The sequence below is a fragment of the Aphelocoma coerulescens genome, chromosome 5 (genome assembly GCF_041296385.1).
Source record: "Aphelocoma coerulescens isolate FSJ_1873_10779 chromosome 5, UR_Acoe_1.0, whole genome shotgun sequence".
NCBI classification, from domain to species: Eukaryota; Metazoa; Chordata; class Aves; order Passeriformes; family Corvidae; genus Aphelocoma; species Aphelocoma coerulescens.
Window position 1 is genome coordinate 17,450,610 of NC_091019.1, and position 27,447 is coordinate 17,478,056.

Genomic DNA, 27,447 nt, shown 5'->3' on the forward strand with positions numbered 1-27,447 from the left:
GGAGCGCTCCGCGACGGCGGCCGCGGGTCAGCGCCGGCCAATGGGCGCGCGCCGGGGGGCGGGCGCTGTGCCCATGGCAACGGGCGCGGGGCCGCCGCGGGGCTGTCGCACCGAGCCGAGCCCGAGCCGAGCCCGAGCCGCAGCGCCGCCGCAGCGCGCCCGCCGGAGCCCCCGCCTCGTGCCCCGCGGTCAGGACGCACCTCGCCCTTAAGAAGCAGTGGCTCCTCTCCCGCCACAGCGGGACCCAAAGGTAGCGCCGCCCGTCCCAGTGCTCCCGTCCGTGGCGCGGGGCGGAGGCCTGGCGGTGGGGCAGCCGCTGTCAGGGTCGCGGGGGGACGCGGGGGTCTCAGCACCCTCCCGCCGCCCAGGCTGGAACGCGGGGGGTGGCGGTGGAATGGCGGGGCTCGGGGCTGCCTGGCGTGCGGGGCGGCAGCGGGGCGCAGCTGAAGTTTTCCCGGAGCGCCCTGGCGCCCGCCGGGAAGGCGGCTCCAGGTGTGTGTGTCCGTGTCCCCGTATCCCCTCCATTCGTCCCTCCGCCCCCCCGGCCGGCCCGCGGCTCTGCGGCAGGTGACGGGGAGCTGTAGAGCGCCAGCAGAAGCGAAGGCAGAGCTGGCAGCGGCGGCAGCTGCAGCGGCAGAAATGTTGAGTGGCTCGTAATTGCACAACCGCAGGGAAAACTTGGGCAGGAGACTGGACGGGTTTCCCTCGAAAGGGCACAGCTTTCCAGCGTTGCTGCCTTAGAGTCAAAAGAACGGTTTGGGTTGGAAAGGACCTTAAAGATTATCCAGTTGCAACCCCGTGCCATGGACAAGGACGCCTTTCACTAGACCAGACTGATCAGAGCCCCATCCAACCTGGCCTTGAGCACTGCCAGGGATGGGGCAGCCACAGCTTCTCTGGACAACCTGTGCCAGTGCCTCACCACCCTCACAGTAAAGAATTTCTCCCTAATATCTAATCTAAACTTACTCTCAGTTTGAAGCCATTCCCCCTTGTCCTATCACTACATGCTCTTTTAAATAGTCTCTCTTCATCTTTCCTGGAGGCTGCCTTCAGGTAGTGAAAAGCTGCAGTTAGGTCACCCTGAAGCCTTCTCTTTTCCAAACTGAACAATCCCAACTCTCTCAGCCTTTCCTTGTAGGAGAGGTGCTCCATGGCTCTAATCAACTTGGTCTCCTCCTCTGGACCGACTCCAGCAGATCGCTGTCCTTCCTGTGCTGGGGACCCCAGAACTGGCCACTTCTTACTATACTGTTACTATAGTACCCCTGGAGAAGCTCTGGAAAGTACTCCAGTGCCAGGCTGGCTGCTGCACTCAGAAATAATTCCAAAAGCAGAAATGGTTGAGATATGGCTCTAGAGAGGTAACGTTTTTTTGCAGAAATGAACACGGCTAAGGCTTTCAAAAGAATTTGCATTTTGCAACACTATTTAGTAAACTTGTAGGAGAAAAAAGCCTTTGTTGTTTGACTTACAAGTATTTGCTACGGAAGGATAAAATCCAGTAGTTTCAACGTGAGACCATCAGAGTATCAACAGTGAAGTGCCTATGTCAAGTTCAGTGTTTGTTTTGTTTCAAGGTTTTTTGTCATTTTGTTTTCTCTCAGTGTCAAGAGAAGTCCTGGAGCTAACTCCATATTGGTGCGGCTCTATTCTGAATTCTGAAGTGACTGTCCCTCTTGACCAAATAGAGCAGCACAGGGAAGATTCCTACTGTAAAGACTGGATAGGAGCCACTCAAAGAGTTTGAAACCAGATTTTGTTGTAACCTTTATGGACCTCCGCTTAAAATTCAGAGACAGTTTATGGGAGAAGCCCACGTTTCTATGAGCACTTAAGATCCTGTTATGTTTCTTACTGTAATTTACTACACAATGATCTTGTACAGTCACAGTGCCTCAGCCACAGATTACTAACCTGGTTACATACAGTACCTCACTGTGATCATCTATTTTTCCTTTTACTTGTTTCTGTAATCTCTAGGATGGTAGCGGTATTTTGTTTCAGAATAAGAAAGCTAGTTATGTAAAAAAGAATAACTTAAATTTAAATAAATTGTATTGATGTAGGGCAATGTGAATCTCATTCATTTCTAACCAAGACAGTTAACATAAAGAAAAGGGGGAAATGAAATTACAGATTAATATTGCCTGTTGGGTCTGCTTAAAACTTACTTTAGCAATTGGATGCAAAGGCATCTGATGTAAGTTTGTTATAACACTCCCTGAGATACCATTATTTGGTGTCTGAAATTATATTCAGAAAACTCCATTGGGCAAATAAAACCAAGCAACAGCAACAAAAATAATTTTATTTTTATATAATATTAATAATGCTAAGGTGCAGTTTGCATACCTTGGCTGTGCACTGGTGGTGCTGCTGGCAAAACTTCCTGTTCATATAAGCCAAATCAAAGATTTTCTGTCAAAAACTGCCCCCCTCCTCCCCCCAATTATAAATACATAACTGAAATTGCAGTCATGAAAGAGGAGAGCAGGTAATAAAAGATGTGAAATATATTGACTCAAGTGTTAGAGGTGTGGAAACATTGATGCAATAGTTCTAGAGCTGTGCTGACTAAACAAATGTGCTTTACATAAGAAAGATAAAATCATTTACTGTTAAGTTTGAAGCTGCTATCAGGACTTCCTATGGTTTGAACTCCTGTGCAGAGGCATTTGATCTAGCGAGGTATTGTGCCCTCAGTTATTTGATTGCTCAGTAAGCAGAAGAGATTTCTCGGAAGTTCCTGTCAGATACGTAGCAGACACGAGCCTTTTGGACAGGGGTGTGCTTTTATGTAGATAAAGTCATGGCCAGGTGCTAATGCCAAACCAAATTAAATCAGAATCCAAATTCGTGTTACTTACAATAGTTTTGGCTCTTCCATACGGTGTGTGATTTGACAGTTGGAAGAGCAAAAGAAACTGCATTTCATTAGAACCATTTTAATCATATTCAGTTGTAAATATTGGGTTTTTTTTATCATAGGTAATTCAAGAGAAGTGTAGGCTCTTCATGACTGCATTTCTCCCGCTATTCTTTATAAAACTAGAATGGGATGTTGATGCATATTTTTGTTTCTAAGCAAGTAGAAATCAATGGGAATTAGCAAACTGCGAAAATAAATCTCCTTAGGCAGCTATCATAAAGTGCCTAAATATTTTTAAATCTGGCTCCACAACATTAGATTAGATTTATTCTGGATAACTATTTTGTATTTTTTTTGAAGGGGGAAAAGTTTACCTTGGACTTCTGTGGCATTCAAGGCTTGCTTTGGCATCATCACTTGTTGTTGACTAGAGCAAAATGCATATTGTTAGAATAATTGAAATACTTTTTGATTTGAGTTAGAGTTTGAGCTAATTCATTGTTCACATGTAGTAGCACACTGGAGTTACGTCAGCACTGACAAAATTGCTATTTGCATTTATGAAAAATGAATTTATGAGACTCCAAGTGTACTGTTGTATAATGTTCTATGTGGGAACTGAAATTAGAGTGCAGGAAGCTATATTTGTAGCAGTAATATTTTTTTTTAATTTGCTTTTGAAGTTGATAAGATTTTTAGCAAGTATACATTGAATTCAGTACAAGTTTTTGCTTGACTATTAGCTTCATAAATCTTTTTGTGAGTCGGCCTTGTTGGAAAGAATTAATAAAACCGAACAAGTCACTTTGAAAAACAAGCCTAATATTTCAACATTCTTCAGTTACTAAGGTAGCTTTGTAGACAGCGATATTTATTTTTTTGAAGCAAGGATAGGGAAATTCCTTGGAGGCAGGTAGTATTATAAATATGTATATGCATTTGTGTGTGTACACACAGGTTTTTAAATGATGAGCCATTAACATTGCAACAAGAATTAAAAAGGTTTTCAGACTTCACTTAGGACAGAGCTAAGCACGTGTAGCAGCAGACATACAATTTGCTTCTATGCCATATTTCTTTCTGGACAGAGTTGTGTTGTTTCATTATATTATCCTATATCGTATGTGGTTTGAACATAAAATTGCTCTTTCCCACTCGAGCATTCGTAGTTTGTGTTACTATTGCATGACTCATTTAATAAAACAGCTGAAGTGCATTTTTTAAAAGGAGGTTCTTTCAGCAAATGTTGTACTAGGCACAGTCAAGGCATGCTATCTTTTCTGGGAAGCTGAAAAAAGCAGCTGTTCCAGCAGCTAGCTTTTAGTTGTAAAGAGAATTAAGCAGCTCCAGTGCAGTGAAAATGTAACAAATACAACTCAAAAGAATTTAAGTCAAGTAAACAGGATGAGAAAAAAGGATTCTGCTGCCTTTATGTACTTAAATAATACTGTTTAATATAGAACTATTTACATGCAAGATTAAAATGCTTCTTGAAAAAAATAAGGAAGGTCTCCTGGTGCAGAGAACTGAGTGGGATGTGCTCTAACAAAAGATTAGGACAACATGACCAATGTGAAACATGTTTGATATTGGCCAGGAAAAAAAAACCAACATCTGAATCATGGGGTTAGTGAACAACATTGAAAGAAGAGAAAAAAATACTTGAAGGATAATGAAACTTTATATATATATAATTATATAGCAATAATAGCTGGCTTATAATAGTTAAATGGTTGCATATTAACTTCTAAAAGGATCAGTTTTCATTTGGGAAGGGAAGGGTGCAGGTGTTTCTGTGTTATGAACGTTAACTTGTAAGGAGAAAACTATTGCAGCTTGTAGCCATTTCCTTTTGCATGTCATTTCCTGCTCATGTCTTAAAGGAGCAATCTCAGTGTGGGGGACTGGTGACCAAGTGAAGACACCCTCACCACAACCAGAGGTTTACCGTAAGAGAGTGAGTGCAAACAGGTTTCTCCACTTGCTTCTCAAAATTGCTGCCACATGTCAGCTGTGCTTATGCCTCATGAACTCAATGGATAAACAGTGTGAAGAAGATGCATTAACTATTGATTCATGGACTTTCATCATTGCTTAAGGTATGATAGCTTAGGGTGACTGTGCAGCAAGTGCTCCTGAAAAAACTGGGAGGAGCTAACACTGGTGTTTCCAAACACAGAATTATGGCAGAAGAATAATCTGTTTCTGCCTCATTTCAAATATTTAATGTATCTTTTTTTTAGGATTCTGTAAGCGGATCAATTTATAGATTTGCAAATAATTTTTAAAGAACTGGAACAAACCCATGGAATGAAATATTTTCTATTTAAACTGTGATGTACAGACAGGTACATCATCACTGTTTCAGAGAGGTGAAAACAGATTCAAGATGCTAGGTGACTGGAGCAGACTGATGAGGGAATACTTTAAATCTCATTCTAGTACTGAGAGTAAAATATTCTTAGAAAAATAAAAATCAGTAGATATATTTTATCTGTTTCCTGTTTTTTTGGTAATTCAGCACTGCCTGTGAAGATTGTTCATTTTTCTGATGCACAGCATAAAAATAGGAAGTCATGTTACGGTCATGACTGTAGAGAACATTGCTGTTATCCTGCACATCTGCACTGTGTCTCACACAGGTTTAATTATTTCCATATCAGATAGAGCAGGCATATGTGAAATTTATGAATAGGTAGGTTTATTTGTGTATTATGTGAGTCCAGATTTATGTTTTCATTGCCCATCACGGTACGCATGGGTTTGGCAAGTGCAAATGTGCAATGTGACATTTACAGTGTTGTGCTGTCTTGCATCATGGCCATCCACTGAGCTTCTACATGTGCAGATACTGCATCCTGATATCACTGGATGGTTTTGCCTATCTCAGTTTTAGAAACTTTGACATTGGGTCTTACTTCTTTAAAAATACTTGTGCTTTGCCGGGAAGGTGATGGAGCTGTCAGTACCTGCACGATGCTGTTTTCTGGGCAAGGGGTATTACGTTAATGAAATGTAATTTTTGGGTTTGTATTACAACACCTGGCAGCTGTATAAAATAGGTGTTTAGCAGCTTGTGTTACTATGGCTAAAACAAACCTTAGAAGTAGAGATTTGTAGTTACCTTTCAAAGCCTGTAGCTCTTTATAATTCAGATGTTCAATCCTGTTTCACTGACATTGATAGGAGTTTGTGATTAACAAATTACCAAGATTGCTGGCAGGCAGCCTGGTGCTTTTCTTTTCCAGTTGTATTTTTCTCTTCATGCAAGTACATTGGTGGCTCTGTTTTCTGCTGACTGTCTCATTCTTTTGGCTCTCACTCTGATTTTTGAAATACTTTGAGAAGTTATTTTTCCTTTTCCCTGAAAGCTTTGGATATCAGCTTTGTTTGTAAACTACAGTATTTGTAGAGCACTACATTTATGATTAGTTTTCTTTATGTCCTACAAGTGGGAATGTTTGTTTATCCCTCTTGTAAAGATAAGATTGATTTCTGATACCAGCAGATTACAGCTGTGCTACCTTTACATCTAGATGGGCTATCTTGGATGTCTGACTAAAATCAATTTCCGGATGACAATTGTGACATTAACTCTCCCCATCTATCTTTGAGAAAGTAGTCAGCTGGGCAGATTAATAAGAGTTTATATTTCTATTACAGTTCATAGAAGTAGGAAGAATAGTAATAATAATATGCCACATGGCAGGGTAGGAGGGTGTTTGCTGTGCATTATGGACTGCTGATGGCAGTGAGCAAACTGACCCTGCTCCTCTTCTGCAGCACCCTCTCTGATTGTTCACTTGGTGGCTCTAGTACAGAAGAAAGCCACATTCCTGGTTCAGACACATGGATGCACTCAAAATGCCTGAGAAGGGATGGGCATCCAGGAATGGGTTTTCAAAAATCCAGAACTCTTAAAAGCAGCTGGTAGCGGGCTGAGAGTGGAATTAATTCCTAATAATAAAGTGCTCGGTGGAACAAAAAGGGGAACCCCAGTTTTCCTCTCATCTAGAGCTTCTTCTCATGCTTCCCTACAGTTGCTGAATTTGAGAATTGTGCTGAGTTTTTCTGGTAGGTGATTAATATTAGATTTTGCAATGGGCCTGGTTTCTCTCTTCTGATACACATCAGAGTAGAAGGTGCTCAGTGAGTCAGGTGTGACAGGCACACTCTGAAGGTTGACTCATGTCTTAGTCACCTGCTTTTCGTAAGGAAATTTTGGTGAGTATAGTCTAGGACTAGTAGATACCTAAATACAGTAACTCTGTCTTCACCAGGTAATTATTTTTTATTCTAATAAATGTATTTCCAATTTATTTGTTACATCACAGTTGGGTTCCTCAAAATACTGTGGGAAATGCTGTGTTAGGCATAGTTGTCTGCAAAGTCAGCTGTGATGACAGAGATATTGTTTACTTACCCATTTTGGACTCCTCTGCTTTTAATTCTTCCTGGTATGTGTGAAATTTTTAACTTGTTTTATAAAAAAACTACAATAAAAACACCCACTATACAACCTGAAGCAAAACTGCCTGGTGAAGTCTTCTGAGCAGCCTATTACATCAAATAGATATGAAGAACATACTGTAATATCATCCAGTCTTTCCCATTATGTATGACAGCATGTAATTACAAAGGTTAAAAAAAACCCCATTGCCCATGAGCAGAAATTCCACATAAAGTGATCAGAGCCAATGGCACCTAGTTCGATTAGGCCTTTTGATAGATAAGCTCTGCTGACTGCTGCAGAGGTAGATAAGGATGATACAGCTCCAGTTGTCCATCCCAAATCTGGAGGTGATTAGTGCTCCCTCATATGGGGTTTGGCAGACCAAGATGGTTACTTATATGTCAGTTGTTTCAGCTTAGCATGGACATTTTATGTAGCAGTGTTCCTCAGGAGCAAGGAAAAAGTCTGAAAAATCTTAAGTGTGCCCCCCCTTCAACATGAACTGGCAATCCCTGTCTCCACAATTGTTCATGTTGCTAGAAGTTGTAGGTCAGGAGTTTTAAGAAATTAGTTATGTCGTTAAAATGGATCAAAGACTAGGTGTCATTGTTGAAAGTGTGGGCTTTAGTACTTGCCATAGGCAAAGAATGAGTCAGTGCCAGACCTGTGGGAAGCTTTCTGTGCTTCTCTGCCATCACCTGTTGGGCTTGAGCATGCTCATTTCATAGCCAGATAATGATTTTCTAAAACACTGTTTACACACCTTGCATAACTAGAGCAGTGTATAATAATATTAAATTACTTTTATTACTATAATTTTGTATATATGAAAATATTTTGGTTGGAAAAATATCCATCTATCAGGTTCTGTATTTTTAGTATTATCAGAAGGCTACACTTTTTAAAAATGAATACTTCACACATACATAACCTTTTAAAAGATGTTTCCAAAAATGCTGAGAGTATATATATAATTATTATATCCTTGATAAGTATTTTGGGGTTAATTAGTTTTGTTTCATATGCATTTCCTAGACTTTATGCATGTTTACATCCTTTCACTTAGAGATTACTAGACAGCCCCAGTCATACTCTGCAAGAACTTCAGCAGGGTGGGTTTTTGCTTTACCTGTAGTACCAAGAACTACTCTGAGTCTTGGCATCTACATCAAGATTAGGAGACTTGAAGACCTAGTATTTGTTAGTTATCATCATCTCCTGTGATTAGATCCTGTTGAAATTACAAAGCTAGGCACAGGATTTATACAACAATGTTCTGTAATTAAAAACATCCAACATACAGGAACTTTGGCATTTTTAAAAGCAATGGTGAACAGCTAACCCTTTCACTCATCAGCTCTTTAAGTCCCTGCAAGCCAAAGGTTTGTGTAGAGGTATAGAAATCACCTTATCAGTTCCAGAAATCAGTCTGGGTTTGGTTTCTTTTTGTGTTTGTTTGCTTGTTGTAAGGGCATAACCTAGGCAAGGTTATGAATCTTGTGAATCTGACAGTAATGCTGACGTTCAATTTCAAATGCTCAGTGTGGCAGCAACAATAGTTCCTGCTATCCCATCTGGTAATGATCAGATGTTAGTTATCTTTAAAAATGAAAGTAACAGGTATTTGCAGAGCATAATCCATTTAGGCTCCTTTTGTTGAAGATGTGATTAAGAAAAAACAGTTTCAGAAAATTATTGTAATTCTTGAGCTTTTGACATATAAAACAAGAGATGGATAGGTGGATATACTTTTAATCTCCATCTATTTCCTCATCCCCAACAAAAGAAATACCATCTCTACATGTCTTGACTGCTTTTTTTTTTTTTTTTTTTGGTGTAAGAGTGCTTTTATTTTCCTAGCAGTTGAATAAGGGGGAATAAAGGGCGTCAACAATGCGTAATATTAAGTATGTACCGCTATCAACATTTATTGCCATAGTAAAGGGCAGCTTAACCCAAGCAAAAGCAGGGCTTCTCTGTCAAGTACCAGATCATGTAGTCAGGAAAACTGGCACTGACACCATAATTAGTTTGTCCCTTTCATCCCTCCACCTAAAAAGAGATTTGTTGCTGGTGGACATAAATACTTTTGACAGAATTCCTCGCATGACTTGCTAAATCGCTGGTACAGAAATTCCCCTTGTAGCAGGTATACTTTTAATTTATTTGACTGCACATTTCTTCAATGTTATGTCTTTTTCTTTGTCACATCTAAGCTAATTTTAGACAGCCTTTGACTGGCAACTTTCACCTTCTAGGAGGTGATTTATATTACCAGTATAATATTGAGTTTGCTCAAACTTCTTACGGAATATCCATAGACAGTGGAGTGTCACAGTCTGGACTGGACAAATTGTGTCAAGAGCCTGACTTGGCTGTCAGATGCTGGATTACCATAATTACTTTTTTTTTAGCTTGATTGCCTATACTCACTCTATCTAATTATTCCATTTTACCAGTTTCTGAATGAATTATTTTCAACTAAGTTTGATAAAGGGGAAGACAGAGGTCAAGAACTCAAAGTGCTCAGTGCTCATCAAATTATGTTTGAGTTAGCTCCACATAAGACACTAAAGAAAGTATGGGGGAAACTGGCTTAATAAAGCCCCAGCCTCAGCAACCATTTCAAGTAGTGTGAACACTATTTTTCAGGAATCTCTGTCAGCCTGAAATATGGATAAAACATGGATTGTAAAATATTCTTCCTGCAAATAAATTTTGGAGGGGATATTGAATCCAAATTCGGCAAAGTACTTCAGTGTTGAAACATAAAAAACACTGGCATTACTATGCTAAGATCTGATTCAATGTCCCTAATGATCTTTAGGAGTTTGCCAATAAATTCAGCAAGGACATGATCTTAGTAGGAATGTCAGTATTAGTTATGTGAGTCTTGAACATCCTAAATTCATGTTCCCATCTGCTGTTGATAATACCTCAACACGTTACAAACCTCTTACCATTTACAACTTAGGTTTGGCACGCAAGTGGAAGTCAATCTGAGGAAATCTGTTTTCCTAAGAATGGCCTTTAAAAATTAAGGCTGTATTTACTTCTTTGGCTTTTCATGTTCCTTGAGGGCAGAACATTGTGAGGAAAGTGGGTTATTACAGGTATCTATGTAGGAACATAAAAAATTTTGCTTAGTACAGTATGCTAACGTGATGTATGTTTATTTTTGTGACCTGGTCTCATTTCAGATGAGGAGGTTATCTGTCCTGCCCCAACAGTGTCTTTTGCTGATGACATGTCTCCTAATGGCCTTGGAAGCTGTACCTATAGACATAGATAAGACAAAAGTCAAAGCAGAAGGCCATGTAGAAGGAGAGAAGGTAGAAAATCCAGTAAGTATAAAGAAATTTATCTGATTGAGTGTTTATCCTAATTGTTAGTAATCTGGATATAGCAAACTCCTTTAGAAGGAAACTAGTATTCCCCAGTATTCTCATAGTGTGTGCCATCTACTGTGGGGAGATTCCCTTTAAGTTTGCTCTTTATTTTTTTTCAATGAGCTGCTAAAGGTGAGGTGGCACATGGAATGAATTCCCAGCATACAACAGGAAGAGCATGCTGTTCTACAGAGACTTATTTCAAGTGATTGGGTGGTGCCTTAGGAAATTCTAATCACTGATTCCAGTTCAGTGTTTCAAATAGAACAGTAACAAATGAATTGCACTGTTTTAAGAAAGCCACACGCTCTATTAATGTGACAGATGCTTGTGCACTACGAGGGTTCCTAATCACTTTTCTCCTCTTCCTTGCCAGTTGCTGAAAGAAATGAATCATAAATTGCTGTAGGGCAATGATGCAAATCTGGAAAAACAAAGATACGTAAGACAGCACAGTGCCTGTGTTGCTGAGATTAGAGTGTCAGTTTTATAACTGTATTTAAACAAAACTAATTAACTGTTTGTCAGTATATTCTTTCCTCAACTTCCTTTTTTTTTTTTTTTTTTTTTTAAGGATACAGGACTTTATTATGATGAATATCTCAGGCAAGTAATAGATGTCTTAGAAACTGATAAGCATTTCAGGGAGAAGCTCCAGACTGCTGACATAGAGGAAATAAAGGTAGGTTCAAAAAAATAATTAAATTGACGTTAATTAAATCCATCGTGATGAGCCACATATTTTGTATTCTTTCTTCCTTTGGCTCCTGGCTCTAGGTGGTGGCTGTTCTACATTGCCCCTTTAGGAGCAATTTAGGAAGAGACAAGTAGGAAACAGTCCAAAGTGACAGACTTAAGGAGGAGATCCTGCCTTTTGTGTTTCCTTTAATCCCTCATGATGCTGTTGGCAGCTTGTGGCTTCTTTTCTTTCCATGCTCTATCTAGTGTCACCCTTGGAGATTACTCTCCATTTCCAGGTTCTTGCAGTAGACATTGGTGGCTGCTGCTGCCTTGTACCTTCCCTCCAGTCTAATAGCCCTCCTCGCTTGGATGAGGCACTTTGTATTCTTCTCACAGTTCTTTTGAACTCAATTGAGAATATTTGATCAAGAAATTTGTCACAAATGTTACTAGGCATTGCTCCTTCAAGGTTATGGTCTTGTTCTTTGGAGGAGCAAGATACTTAGAAATTCTCTTTTCTGAAAGCTTTTAGGATTCCTCTCTGTTTCCATAACCAGAGGCATAAAAATTTTTAATCTGCTCTTTAAAAAATGTTGAGATTCTTACAATGTGGGCTACAGTATTGCCAGAGACTGCCATTAGTCTGCTGTCTTGCAGCTCATGTCTAATGGGAATCCTAAAGGCTTCTTTCTTCCAGTGTTTATACATAACTTTTTTTTTTTTTTAACAGAGTGGAAAGCTAAGCAGAGAGCTTGATTTAGTAAGCCACCATGTAAGAACACGGCTGGATGAACTAAAAAGACAAGAGGTAGCCAGATTAAGAATGTTAATTAAAGCTAAAATGGATTCTGTTCAAGGTAAGAATACAGAATTTATCTAGGTGAGTTAACAGATGGAATTATGTTAGAGAAATGTCAAAGTCCAGCAGTTGTGCGTTGTTTGTTGTCACCAATAATGACTAAGCTGAGAGTGAGTGTCCTTTCTGAGCTGGCCTGGAGCCATTAAAGACCTGTCTTTATAGGAAACTGGGGAGAAGAGAAAAGCCATCTCTGTTCTAGAAATAACTGAACTTTTTTCTTTCTGTGGATTTTTCAAATACTTCTGCCTCTTATTTTCAACCTCTTACTTTTGTCAATTCAATTCATAGATTACTCGCAGAGAACCAGTAACACAGTAGGGCTGTGTTCAAGAAAACAACATGCCACAGTATTTCATATCCTTAGGGGGTAGCAAATGAATTTTTTTGTCAGTATTTTATGCTTATAAAGATGTTTGCAAGTTTTCAAGGGCAATCCCAAGGAATTGAATACATAATGTATCAAATTAAAATACTCCTAAAATAAGGATATGTCTTGCAGGCTAAGCTAAATTTAGATGTGGCAAATAGACTGAAGAAGTGCAAATAAATGTTTATGGGGATGTTGCTGCTGTTGCACACAAGCAGTCCAGTGACATCATGGTGATATTCACAGCTAGGTGACAGCAGCTAATGATACATAAAACAGCTGTGTACACACCCAGGTATTTTGAAGTTTAATGAACTGATCACTTCTACCTCTCTCTGCTTTCATAAATTAATAGTAACTAACAGAATGTGCTTTAGGAAAATAATTTCCCCCAGCAGCTCAGGTCCTACCATGTAGATGTGAGATCTTACTTTTGGGAACAGATGATTGCAGTTCAGAATATTCAGATGAGTACTAAGATGTGAAAGCATTTTGCAAAGTTTATAATCAGCTTTGCCCATGAGTACTTCACATTATGTACAAGTATGGCCAGCTTACCTATAAAATACAGCTGCATCTACACACCTAGACAGCATCTTGGAATATGCACAGAGAGCATTCTATAGCAGCAGCAGGCAGACTGGTTTGATTTCCTTTTATTTGCTCTTGTAATATTTTCCCTATAACACCACTTAGTATCTTAGTCTTCTGTCTGATCTACAAAAAGGAAAAAAAGGCACAACTCCCCTCCCCTCTTCTTTCCTCTTATCTGGATCAGGTTTAAAAAACCCCAGACAACCAGGTTTGAGATTATATTCTGCATTTATTCAGTCCTCATCCAGCTGTGTTTCTAAACATTTTCACCATGATCCTACTTGACTGATCAGTACAGGCCAGAAGAATGTTAGGAGTTGGGTCTCAGACCATACAGTAATGTGGCAAGTAAATAGTGTCAAATAGAATGAATCTTTTCCCCTAAATGTAAGAAATGGAGGAAAATGGGTTTGGGGGATCGTTTTTTTATTTTTTATTGGTTTTTCTTAAGTCTATTATTACACTTCTAAAAGTGTTTCAAACACAGACAAAGGCACATATATTTAAACAGAAATTATGATCTCACCAGGGAGGAATGATGGTTGAAATCTGCCCTGGCCAGTGTTTGCTGTTTTGTGATAATACAAACACAGCATTGATTGTAAAGCAGATAGTTTGTGAAAGAACAGTATGTTCAAAATTGTGTTTTCCATTTTTTTTAAGCAAATGAAATATTCTTTGCTATGCCATCTAGTAAAAGCTTGTCACAGTTGTTGTACTTAATATATCAAAGCATACGCTTCTTAAGAGAATGTTATTATGTAGCATTAGTGTTCAGAGACCATGGTAACAGCTAGAAAAGCCTGTGGTAGAAATGGGTTGAGTGCATTGTGTGTTGATATTGGTGGGTATCACTCCTGTCATAAGGAAAAGGTTTCCAGCTTTTAGACACAAGACCTGACTCTCCACTGTCTCGCACTTCTCTTTTTTGCACAAATGAAGTTTGAATATTTGCTTGTTTGATTTGATACAATTTTACACTATATTGTACATAAATCTTTGGCCAGATGTGTGTCATTTGCAAAATGCCCAGGGCAGTAGAAGAGTTGGACTTCTCCCCATGTGGGAAAAATATGGAAGTTGTTAGCTTTGATAGATCACAGTTTCAACTATCTCATTTATATAAAAGAGAATAAAATATTTTTAGTTTGTAAAGCTCAAATTGATCATAGTTGCTCTTGCTGAAACAGAAGCTGTAATTTGTGCATGTAAAATGACTGTGTGCAATGCAGCACTGACCCACCAGAAGGAAGGCAGTGCAAATTGCCATCAAGTTTGCCAACCTCCTTCAGGAAAAGCAACTTTAGAAACGTTGCTGTCGTTTCCTCCAACAAATTACTCAGTCCTCAGGGAACCTCAGGTACTTACAAGGCATAAGCTCCATTTTGCTGGATTTCAAACTTACTTTAATGTTTTACACTGTACCTGTTCTTCCAGACACTGGTATAGACCATCAGGCTCTCCTTAAGCAGTTTGAGCACCTGAACCATCAGAATCCTGACACCTTCGAACCTAAAGACTTGGATATGCTGATCAAAGCAGTGAGTTCCAGATATGAACTACTCTGGCGGGGGGGTTAATTATTATGCTTTTTTAACCTCTGGTAAAGGGAAGTCCTTTCCTATAAATCACATTTGATAAATGACATGCAGCTTTCACTTTCAGAAAAAAGTCAATTGTCTGCATGCACACTTGAAAATTGTTGCCAGTGTGCATGGTGCAAAAGAGTCCATAAGTTTTGGGATGTCATCTTAACAGGACTTGCATTCATATGCCAGTACAAGCAACTTTGGGAATAAAATACACCTTTCTGAGAGCCTTTAAATTAAATACAGGTGAGATAGGTATCTTTTCCCAGGTGTATTTTCTGATTTATGTTTCTACATCATATAGGAGTCTCACAGAATGATGTAAATAATCATCCCTAACCAAGCCATATGAATTTTAGGATCTATTATATATACATCAAGATGCAAAACCACAGCAGAGTAGAATTTCAGGTAGCAATATTAGAAATTGCTTATATTGGGCATGGCATTCAGTGTCTGTTCAGCAGATTCAGTATCTGTCACAGGTGTGGGGGGTTTTTTCAGGGGGTGCAGTTAAGCTAAGCATGGTATACCTAGAGAAAAATACACTTCCCAGAGGGAAAAATGATTTTCATCTCAGCTATGCTTTAGAGAGCACTGCATGTCTGATGAAATTTTGACAGTTTCTATACTTACAAAATTAATGAAAGATAAGGTATATTTCAAGATTTCTATAATTTTTGTGCAAATTTTTTACCCTTGGAAGATTTTATGTCCATTTTCTGTAAAATTATTTTTTATAGAGATATTGTAATTTTTCCAAACATTCTCAACGTCATTTCTGGGAAAATTCTGGTTGGCTTGGAGAAGCATATCCTTAAAAGGCCAGTTCTTTTTTATTATATATTTTATTTTTGTCTTCTCACTTCTCAGCCAAAATACTGACAGGGTCTAATGGATACTTAAGGGGATCTTAGCTTTGGAATTGTTTTTTAAAACATACAGTGAATCTGAAAAGCAAAATGTGAATAATGGAGGGACAGTATCAGGTGTAAACATGTTCCTTTGAAAAGCACTACCAAAACATCCTTTAACACCTTAGCCTGTATGAAAATGACACATCTTTATACAAGAGCTTATCAGAAATTCTTCTCTCATACCCTTTCTCTCCATTTAATTGTTTGGGTTTTTTTTTTTTTTAATCTGTATTAAGCTGCTGCAAACTGAGTCCCATTATTAATGAAGGCACTTTTGTCATTAAACCGTAGGATAAGCTACAAATGTTCTTATTCTGAAATGATCAAGGAGTTAATGGTACCATTAGTGTAGGACTTGATAACTTGAGTTCATTTATTACTGACTGATGAGAAAGGACACCTTGATGGCTTCTTACAGCACTGTGTTACTGCAAAAATTGTCCAGCAGATGAACCCTTACAATTTAACTTCTGTGAAAATGACAAAGGGAGGAGAGATGTTTCTGCATCACTGTCGTGTGAAAGGAACCCCCAGCCAGTCGGCCCTGAATGGCAAAATGGCCAACCTTGCCCACAGATCTGAACAAGCCAGGGTTTTTAATGTCAGATCTGTCACGTAATCATACATCTGCATATATCTGTATTTTTAGGCTACAAGTGACCTGGAAAACTATGATAAGACTCGCCATGAGGAGTTTAAGAAATACGAGATGATGAAAGAACATGAGAGGAGAGAGTATTTAAAAACACTGGATGAAGAAAAGAGGAAACGAGAAGAATCCAAATTTGAGGAGATGAAGAAAAAACATGGAGATCACCCTAAAGTTCACCATCCTGTAAGGCCACAGCCTGTTCTTATGTGACTGAGTTCAAGCTCTCCTTTCCAGAGAGAAAAAGCTAATACACAGAAGGGTGTGTTTTGTTAGTTCTCAGCATTTGCCTCCCCTCACTGACATGGGAGCAGAGTGGGCACAATGCTGAGAGCATTGCAAGCCCCACTGTACAAACCCCATTCTTTCTGTGCAGGTGTGCTATTTGCTGCCAGAACTCTTACTAACAAAGACACTGAAACTCAGGAGGAAGAAGCCATGACAGTGTTCAGAACTGTAGGGATGCCTTCATGGTATGCCTGGCCTGCAAGGAGCTGCATCACAGTACCATTTGCTCTAGGAAAGGCAAAATAATTCAGCTTCCCTCAGCTGTTGTTTCTGGCTGGGGCTGCGTGGCCATGACTGATTATTACAGGTGCTCCTTTGCACAGAATATGCATTTCCTTTACACTCCCTCTTTCCCTGGACCTTTCTGTCTGATGAAAGTATTAGACCTGACCAAAAGGGAATGAAAGAAAATGCCACTGATTCCATTTGCCACATGACTAATCAGCAAACAAAGAAAGCCTTTCAGAGAAACCATAAAGTAAAGGTAATGCAGGGAAATTACACTAAATTGTCTTTTGAATAGTTTTTCTTTGTAACCAATCTATAGGGAAGCAAAGATCAACTGAAAGAGGTGTGGGAAGAAGCAGATGGACTAGATCCTAATGAATTTGACCCCAAAACATTTTTCAAATTGCACGGTAAGAGGTTTAGTTTTAATCTAATGAACAAGTGAAGTGACTTTGTTATATTCTGCTGAGGACAAGTTTGTCAGATGTTAGGATGAAGTCTTTCACTTCAAGCAACTTGGATGAATCTGAATAATACAGAGGAGAAAATACTTGTCACTGTTTGTAACTTTTGTGCAATGTTTTAAATGGAATTTAAAATTTAAAAACTTTCAGAGTTTTGTTTAACTACTCCTAAAATCATACAGGCAAAACCCAGTAGTGATTCCTGAGGGAAGTATGGGTACTTAGAGGGCTGTCCATATCGGTAACTTTGCTTACACAGTATGTACTGGGAATAAATCCTCTGAGATTTGTGCAGGGGCAGAACCTGCTTTGTCATCATCTCTGCAGACAAGTACCAGACACTCCTAATCTTTGGAATGGTCATAGAAGAGCCAAGCCTCTTCAGAAGCTGCAAGATTCCCTTGATAAAATAAAACCCCTCTAATCCTGCCTCTAGATCTCTGAGGAATAGGCAGCTAGGAACAATAAGTAGTAGCAGTAGCAGATACAGATGCTTCTCAATGAACATTTTGCTTTATGTGTGATCATGTCACCATGTAACCTTCTGTTCTGATATTCTTAAATGCTTCATCACAAAGTACCCCTAAGTAGATCCTGCCTGGCACTAGGCTGCAAAGGATTGAGCAGTACACAGAATTGGACTAATCTCAAAGATGATGATTTAGATGCAGAAAAGTATTCTAGCTTGAGTCTGAACTTTTATCTCAGTTTATTAAAATATAATAAGTATGTATTACAGAATCATAGAATGGTTTGCGTTGAAAAGGACCTTGAAGATCATCATAGCTACTAAATCTTACCTCTTCTTTCTAGAAAGAGATTTTGAAAAATAGCTTTCTGAAAGTTTTTGGTAGCTTGTTTGTGCAAAACCTACCAAAACAGAAACTGCTGAAATCACCTGTTGCCTTAGAGCTTAGTATATAGGAAACTTTGTAGCAATTACACAAAAATACTGGCTAACAAATTGAAGTAGACATTCCATTTCAGAGGTAGTGTAACAGTATTCAGAGCACAATGTAGACTAAAAGATGGATTATTAATTACCAAGTATTCTCTCTGCATTTGTCATGTAAAGTCATCTTAGACTTATCTCAAGTGCTCGTGTTTATATAGACTGTCATGTAATTATTTAATTTTTTTTTGAGAGTCATATTGTCAGTTAAAGCTTTTCTGCAGAATCTTGTTGCTCCTGAGTCTATTTACAAATTGAGTGGTTAAATGGGGACAGCTTGTTCTCAGCAATATTTTTTGGCAGTTGCAGTCTGCGCAATCCTGTGGTGACCTATTTCGGTTTGCTGAGTAGTAGAGAGATTGCTCTGGATCTGTCCAATCAACCAAAAGTGGTAATAGACTCCAGCCAATGCCTGATAAACACCTAAACAGAAGAAACAACCTATGTAACCAACTTCCTGTTAAAGGAGATGTGTACACTGATCTTTACTTAACTCTCTTAACATCTATTTACCTGTATGACTTTCCATATGTACTCAGCTTGTATTTTTAAAACTTTTTTGTAGATGTCAATAATGATGGTTTCCTGGATGAGCAAGAATTAGAAGCTCTGTTTACTAAAGAGGTAAAAAAAAATATTCAGAAGCTTCTTTCAGTAAAAGGTTACAGGGATGTCTCTTTTTCCCAAGTATATTTGGAGGCTTTGGACTACAAAATAGAGCATTCATGCCAAGTTTTGTGCATCCTTAATATTTCTACAAAAGTATAAAACCTATCAGCTGGCAAAATAAAGTAGTTGAAGGATAAGAGTCAGATATCAGTGCTCATGTATTTCTCTGCCCCAGGGTTGCTGGGGATTCTATAACTAATCTGCAGGATAGGTATTACCTGTATAAATTGCAGTGTAGAGAGCTGCTCTCTTGCTCTCCCTAGATATAGCCTGGTAGAGGCTTTGAGGTTCTGAAGCTGGGCACCTGTGCTCATTCAGTGTTTATTAACAAGTGTTATGAGAAAAAAAGGTCATACTTGTGTGACTTGGCTCAGGGACAGCACTGTGGAAGGGGCTACAGAAAATTCCTATGTTTTGTGTCTGGCTAGTTGGAAGCACATGTACATCTGATAAAGTAGGCAGGCTCTTAGTTTCTTGAAGCCTTGGTTTGTTGTCTGAAAATTCAACACTGGTACAATAATTTGCCATAATCCCCTTCACTACAATGAAGGTGTAGTGCAGTCTTTTTTTGACAGATGTCTCACTGTTTTATAGTTTTGTAGTGTAAAAACTTAACAGCCCAGGGCCTTAAAATTAGCTGTAGCTGGGCAAGTGAAGCTCAATGCCTAAGAAAGCCAAGTAGAAGCAAATAAGCATGAACTCTCCAGAAAGACATTGTGCCAGAAGAGAAGTGAACCATTAAATTTGGCACTGAATTTGTCTTGTGATACCCTGAGTGCTTACAGGGTCAGCTGCATGCCCTGGTGAAAAAGCCACTCTCTCCTATTCCAGAAACCACATGGAACCTCTGCCTGCTTTGAATCAAATGTAGGATCAGACAATGCACACTGAGGTCAACTTTACTGTAACATCCACAGCACTGAATTGTAACAGACCACATGGATTAACTGAAAACTTCATTCTTAGGAAAGAAAGGCTCACTTGTTGCTTAAATACTGTGCTGAAAGAGGAAAATTGCACACACAGAGCAACATCTCACACTGCTTTTCCAGATATGCTCTGCCATTTGAATGAGCAGTCTTTTCTTCAAACTAACATGTACTAATTTTAAATTCCAGTTAGAAAAAGTTTATGATCCCAAGAATGAAGAGGATGACATGGTTGAAATGGAAGAAGAAAGGCTGAGAATGAGAGAACATGTAATGAATGAGGTAGGGCTGATTCCCTTTTGTGTTCAAAAAACACATTCTCCTAACATGAAGTGTTGTCCAAGTGCAGCAGAAAGGGAGGGCCTGTCACACTGAATGCTGCTTGTGCTGGGATTCATGTAAAGTTACAATTGTCAAGCCCCTTCCCTGTGTTCTGATGTAATGCCTGCTGACTAGTTTTTATTTAAGGAGTTCCAGAGAAGGACTTGTGCTGTAGCCATGGTTGTTTGCAGATTCTGAGATTCAACAGAAATTCCTTGTGAATTGTGTTTCAGACAAGGAAGATTCTAAATGTGCTTTGGTACTTGGCAAATGGATAAGATTTAGGTGTGAGAAGAGGGAGTAGAGCAATGTCTTCTTTCATATAGCTCACCTTTGTGCCTTTAAAAGGGGGCTCAGAGCTCAAGGTATGACCTGTGACAGTGAATACCTTCACTGGGTCTGATGGGCTTTCAGCTCAGGAGACACAGGAATGGAAAAGGGGTGTTTTGAATCACTGTGTTTTCCACCCATAATATTTCTGTATTCAACTGTATTCCTTAAACTTGAGGAACAGAGCAAGCATGGTCATGTATTAGTCATAAAGGGAAGCATTTCCTCCCTTCCCCTCAAAGGATTCTGACACAATTCAGTTGGGTGGGATTTCTGTTTTTCAAAACCTCCCCCTCCAACAGTGGAGATAATTTTGTAACTGTGAGTCAGAGTAGTTACCAGAAAGCTACAAAACATTTTTCTCAAAAAAAAAAAAAAAATAGTGCTTTCCACTATTAGTGTTGGGACTGGGAACACAAGTGTTTCCAATAAAGCCAATGAATTTTGAAGTGAAATGTCAGGATTTTGGTTCTATTTTTGTTAAGCTATGTAAGCTTGTGAGAGAAGTTTTCAGAAAATGTTGTGGGCACTCCCTTGAAAATGGGACATTAAAAAAATTTTAAATGGTTATATTTGAAGATATTGGATTGATGAAATTAAAACATTAGCTCCACCAAAACCTGTTCTTTAGATTGAGCTTAACTTTATGCCTCAAATAGGTTGACATCAACAAGGACCGGCTAGTGACTTTGGAAGAGTTCCTGCGAGCTACAGAGAAAAAGGAATTTCTGGAGCCAGATAGCTGGGAGGTAATGAAAATGTGTTCCAAGTACAACACACAGCACCATTACCAGCACTTGGACCAGGAAGCCAAGCGGCATGTCTGTGACCTTTGGTTTTTTCCAGCTCTGCTGTGGTATGTGTGTCGCTAAGCCCCTCAGCTGAACGCAGCATTGAGCTGCGGCAGCCTAATGTGATGCAGATGTGAACTCCACGGGCCTCACACAAACGGAAAAGGTCTGGCGCCACCCCGGGGATTCAGGAAGAGCTTTTCACACGTGCTTTTCAAATGGAAATGGACATTTTGTTTATGAATCACTTCAAAGGGAAGATAAGAGCTCAGCTGGAAGAAAGAGGATATTTTTCTCCTGTGTCTAAATCCGTAGTAGAGCTTTGTTGAGAAAATAGCTGAGAAATTACTATTTTGCTGTTTTCATTGAGTGTACACAGTGTCATGTCTTGGTATTTTGTTCTGAGGTTTTTTTAGTGAACTGTGCAAGAATTTCAGTAAGACAATAATAAAAAACACACATGCTTTCCTGGCTACGTATTCACACTTGTACGTATTTTCTTGCAGACACTAGATCAACAGCAGCTCTTCACTGAGGATGAGCTGAAGGAATTTGAAAACCACATTTCCCAGCAGGAAGATGAACTTAGAAAGAAGGCAGAAGAACTTCAGAAACAGAAGGAAGAGCTACAGAGGCAGCACGATCAGCTTCAGGCTCAGAAACAAGAGCTTCAGCAGGTACATGTATGAGGACAGAATATATTTGTTTTCACCTTTTCTCTGTCCTTATATGTGTAATGGCTCTTGACAATCCCCAACTCTGGAGATTTACCTTGATTTCTCATATGAGTCCCAGCTGAATTCTAAACTAATGGTATCACAGCTGTTCAGAATTAAAGCAACTCAGCAGTACACCCACTAAGAAAGACCTTACATAACTGCAAGATTTGGTTTAGGTGTACCCATTTATGTCACATCAGATAAAGCTGACAAATTCAAGTTTTTCAACTGCTGTATTTTCTTTTTCACCAGGTTGTAAAACAGATGGAACAAAAGAAACTACAGCAAGGAAATCCTCCTGCAGGACCAGGTGGAGAACTGAAAATTCAACCCCGTATGTGTCCTTCTGTGTAGATACACAAACTTTAAAATAAGTTCTGCAATGTAAAAGTCATTACCTCCATATTTTCTGTTAAAACTATTAACTTAATACAGCTTTAATGACCTCTGGAGAGAGGTCATTAAAGTATGTATGTATGTAAAGTATGTAAAGTATGTATTCATGTAAAGTATGTAACTCTAAGTACTCCTGAAATCTCACCTTTAAAGTCCATAGTAAGAAACCAGAGTCCTAACACAAGGCATCAAAGGGGCAGAGAAGGATTGTGTTGTACCTATCAGTCTACATTACTGAGATCTAGGGTATCCAGGATTTCTGAGCATCCAGAGAAGAACAGGGACATAGAAAAGACCAGGTCTGTCCCAGGATCTATGGCTGCACTGCAGTCTCAGGCTGCAGAACAAATCAAAGTGTTTAAAATCCTCAGTGGCCAATTTACCAGCAACTGGATGCAGTATGACACAACAAGTCAGTCTTGGGCAGTATGAATGACCAGTGCTTCAACACTCTCAGGAGAAGGTAGTGGCATAATAAATCACTGCATTTGATCAGTGGTGGTGGCAAAACAGTCAGGTATATGTTAGCACTTCTTATCCAGAGCAGATTGCCCAGGTTTCTTTTGTGCTTTAAAGGGGCTCTGCTGCCCCATGCATCCTAAATTAACTTTTTCTTCCTCTCTAGAAAGGTTGAAACTGTGCTGGCTTTATTGGCTTCCATGTTCATGTGCAAAGCTCAAGAACTTCTTGACATTGATCTCAAATATGAGCTTCAGATCTATCCAGGCAGCCTTTTGAACACTAGGAGCACTTCACTGCTCCTGCAGGGCCAACAGTGGGGTTTCAAACTGCAGGAGCTGTGTTCAGTGATTACATCTTACTTTGTTGGGTACCCTGAAATTCTGCCCACTCAGTTCTGTGAAGGGAAATTAGGAGATTTCAGAACCAATTTAATTCTGTCTTCTCTTTGCTTTGAAACTGCCTGTGAGTAACTTCATTTTATGGTCCTGCATTCCAAGAGCCTAAATTCCCCTCACCTTCAGTAAAACCGTTATGGGTAATTGCATATGATACATCTTTTGATGCTGGAAATATTGTAGCAGATACTGTTCTTAACACATGTATTATTTTATGTAAAATCTTTCTTCAAAGTCATTTAATGAAGTATCATAAGAATACATTATACTAGCCAGAACTGGTCACTACTCATTCACTGAATCAAGAATATCCAGGCAGACACTATTTTAAATATATAGGCCACTGGAGCTACTATGTGAACTATAAAACTAGTGTTACTCAAACTTGGCAAAGGGAGAACATTGTAAGTACTGATGCAGTGAGGAGTAACATACAGGAGCAAGTTGTTACTTATTTCTTTTTCAAGCTTCCCATATTGGGATTAAAGGTCTCATAAAAACATGGTATATTTCAGAAAAAACAATGTGTTACGTGAGAATATTTTACTTAAAAGCAGAAACAACTTGTAATCTAAGAGGTAACACTGACTAATAGTGCAGTCTATTGGGTAATCTCAATCCAATTTCATTGTTATGCACACAGAAAGCTCTTGGTTCAGAAAATAGAAGGTTTTGTTGAGTGTCCCTATGCTAGAAACTTTCATTTAGAGAATGTTCACATTTGGGGCCAGTTTACTAAGAAGTTACAAATGTTTCTCTTCTTGTTTTACAGCTGGTGAACCCAAAGCTGGAGACACACCAAAACACCCAGTGGGAGGTGATCAGCCTTTACCACCAGGACATGTCCAAGAACCAGCTGTCAGAACTGATCAAGTTCACCCTTAACCACTTGTGCCTCAACTTTATAGCATCTTTATTATTTGGGGTGGGGAAGGGATGGGAGGGGTGGGGGGGACAGGAAATCAGAGTGAAACATGAACTCTCCTCTTTCTCCCTCAGACTGTAAAATCATCGGGACTGTTAGAGATGAAGTATCAGTCAGATTTGATTTGTAAGTTAAAATAATTTTCTCTCCAATGCATCAGTTAGAAACACAAGGGGATCATGTAGAGGCTGTAACAGAGGAGGAAATTAAGGAAACCATTACTATTAAAAATTTTGATGGCCAGGGGACTGAGCTGTTGAACTCTCCCCTGACAAAGAGAGAGGAGATGTCTGCCATTCTGTGTTTAGGCATGAATCAGAATCTTCTCAGAGAGGAAGCAGGGAACAGGCCTGAATGTTCAGTTAGATCTAGTTTGATGTAGGAACTCTTTCCAGAAATGCTGAAAAGCAAAAGAGGGGGAAACAAAGACCATAGATAAAGGCCTATTTCCAGCACTACCAAACCCTTTCTTCTTTGAGACCAAATAAAAAACAAACTTCTCAATCACAGAAAATTTGCACTTTTTAAAATTTAAACACAGCAAAGAATTATGAGGAACAGTGAATATTTTTCATGTTTACAGAAACCTAAGAATTTCACTGAAAGCCTTCAAAAGGAATGCTGTACTTCTTGTGTATTGATCTGAACCGTCCTCCTTGTTGAGATTAATTCTGTGTAGCAGTTGAAAGCTCAGCTGGCCCTTGGGACAGTACTTTGTCCCCATTTCTTTTATCAGATGCCAGCTGATCTCAAAATTTTGCATGTTATTAAGTAAGCTTTTTATGTTGATGGAAATATTGTGCAAAACAGAACAAGACTCATTGTCTTTTTCTGTGCAGATTCTCCTACCTCCTACAATAAAACCAGATTTTTCAAAGTGCACCATGTGCTTCAGAGAGCTCTTCTCAGACATGAATTTGGGATTTGTTAAGGGTCTCACTGTTGACTCTTGTGAGTCTTTCAGCAGTTGGTCTAAGGTTATGAAGTGTCCTAAATCAGGGGTGCTACTTGATTGTATTATTTTGGTATTGAACCAGGATAGGTCCCTAGAATTGCAAGCCAAGATTTTACAAGAGTAAATTGATTTTCTTGTCAGTTTTATTATAGTGCTGAAAAGTTGTGCCAGTGTCCCTGCTTCTCATTCATTTCAAACTGAAACTATTCTAAAGTGTAAACCCTGTATGGATTTCCTTGTTTGCTTGGGTTTTTGTGGTTGTTTCTTTTCTTTTGTTTTGTTTTTTTTTTAACATGGATTGTTCTGATTGTATAATGCTGGCTTTGAACAGATACACACCTCTGCCAGCATCCTTTACATTTCCTTCCTGTTCTGTGGCTAACTGCTGACAGTGGCATTAAAAGAGGTATTTTGGGGCTTGAGCAAAGAAACAGAAGCATGCCTCTGTTAGAGAAAGATGTTCCTTTCAGAACAAGACTTGAATATTTTAGGCAAACTCAAAACAACCAGAAGGCAATTTTGTATTGACATTTGGGAAATTTCTCGCTCTGAAGAACTTTGACTGATGGAAGCCAGGCACATTCCTTCCATGCTCAAGGCTTCTTTCATCAGACCTGGGCATAGTCGTGTTCTCCACACAATGCAGCAGAACTCAGCGCCAGAACAGATTAGGTTCCCTTATCTATTTTATCCTGTAAGTTGTCATGTTGCATTTCCTTCCTTTATACCATTCGACTTATTTTACCTTTTTTTTTCATTCTTTATGCAAGTAGTTTGCAAAACCAGTGTCTCCATTGTTTGTCATTTCTAGGCAATTGTAACAACAGTTTGATTTTGTCTTTGTCTGGAGACTAAAATATCTTTCAACAGCCTCATCTGTTTGCAAAGAGGCTCAGACATAGTTACAGCTACATGAAGTTTCTCTGGGCAAGCCCTGGCTTTGGGGTTGTAGCCTGGTAATGGGTAACAGGGTGAGGAGGGAAACCAAGAGGGAATTATTCAAAAGTCATGGTAAAGGTGAAGGGAAATCTTACTGTGTTTTCCCCATCCCTCATGAAAGTTTACAGAGGACAAGTGGTACAGTCACAGATGTTTGTAGAAATTCAAGGACTGAACCTTTGGTGTGGAGGCATTTCTACCATACAAATCATTCCTTCAGGCTACTTCTGCCTCCTCACAAATGCCATCAAATGTCATGATGGCTTTGTAATGTAATGCTCAAGCTTCAGTTTCGGTGCAGCCTCTTATATTTGATTGTAAGGTCCTGACTCTGCTGTTGGCGACTGGTCCCCTTATCCCATTTACGTGGAAACATCCAGAGTTTTGTAGAAAATTGTTGTGACTTGGGAAGTAGAAAGCTATAACCACAGAGAAATAAGGGACTGGAATATCATGGGCACAAGTGCTTACACCTGTATTCTGCTCTTCATTTAGGAGGTGATTACAACTAAACTGTAACTTTATACAGACACCAGTTCCACCACAAAGATGCAGTGATTTGGTTTTGTACTTGGCTGTGATTTTGGTAGGAGGATGAAGGGGTAAAATTTGGTTAATGTTGTACAAATTCATATCTCTGGTGCAATATATGTAAAAAAAAAAAAAAAAAAGCCCCACTCTGTACTTTGTATAGATTAGTTTTTAACTGGATTAAACTGAAACTCAGCACAGTGACAGAAGTTTAGTGTTTTATTTTTAGTGGGTGGCTGGAAGTGGGTTTGTAGTCATAGAATCAGAGTGGCCTGCATTGGAAAGGACCTTAAAGATCACCTCATTCCAAGCCCCCAGCCATGGGCTGCAACACCTGTCACCAGAGCAGGTTGCTCAGAGCCCCATCCAGCCTGGCCTTGAACACTGCCAGGGGTGGGGCATCCACAGCTTCTCTGGACAACCTGTGCCAGTGCCTCACCACCCTCACAGTACAGAATTTCTTCCTAATATCTAATCTAAACCTGCCCTCTTTAGTTTGAAGTCATTTCCCCCTTGTCCTGTCACTACATGTCCTTGTAAAAGTTTCTCCATCTTTCTCACAGGCTCCCTTCAGGTAGTGACAGGCCACACTTAGGTCACCCTGAAGCCCTTGCCTTAGAAGTCGTTCCTGTTTGCACTCCACTTCTTGCTTTCTGGAAAGGTGTGAATTTAAAACAAGATGTAAGAGATCATGTGTTCTTCCCTGGCACCAGCTGCCTCACTGCAGTAGCTATTCACTAATTAGGCACTCAAATGCTCAGTTTTCTATATTCATAAAAGTAC

General features: G+C 39.3%; 1 protein-coding gene across 1 annotated transcript; it reads left to right on the forward strand.

Moving 5' to 3' along the window:
• The first annotated feature begins 78 nt into the window (after nucleotides 1–78).
• Nucleotides 79–26,873, forward strand: NUCB2 (nucleobindin 2). Its single transcript, XM_069016867.1, has 13 exons — nucleotides 79–250; nucleotides 10,526–10,669; nucleotides 11,289–11,396; nucleotides 12,126–12,252; nucleotides 14,653–14,756; nucleotides 16,371–16,556; nucleotides 17,206–17,296; nucleotides 18,868–18,926; nucleotides 20,090–20,182; nucleotides 21,211–21,300; nucleotides 21,849–22,019; nucleotides 22,314–22,395; nucleotides 24,087–26,873. Exons 2-13 carry the CDS (start codon nucleotides 10,526–10,528, stop codon nucleotides 24,197–24,199), a joined length of 1,368 nt encoding a protein of 455 aa, XP_068872968.1. The 5' UTR covers nucleotides 79–250; the 3' UTR covers nucleotides 24,200–26,873.
• The last annotated feature ends 574 nt before the right edge of the window (nucleotides 26,874–27,447 follow it).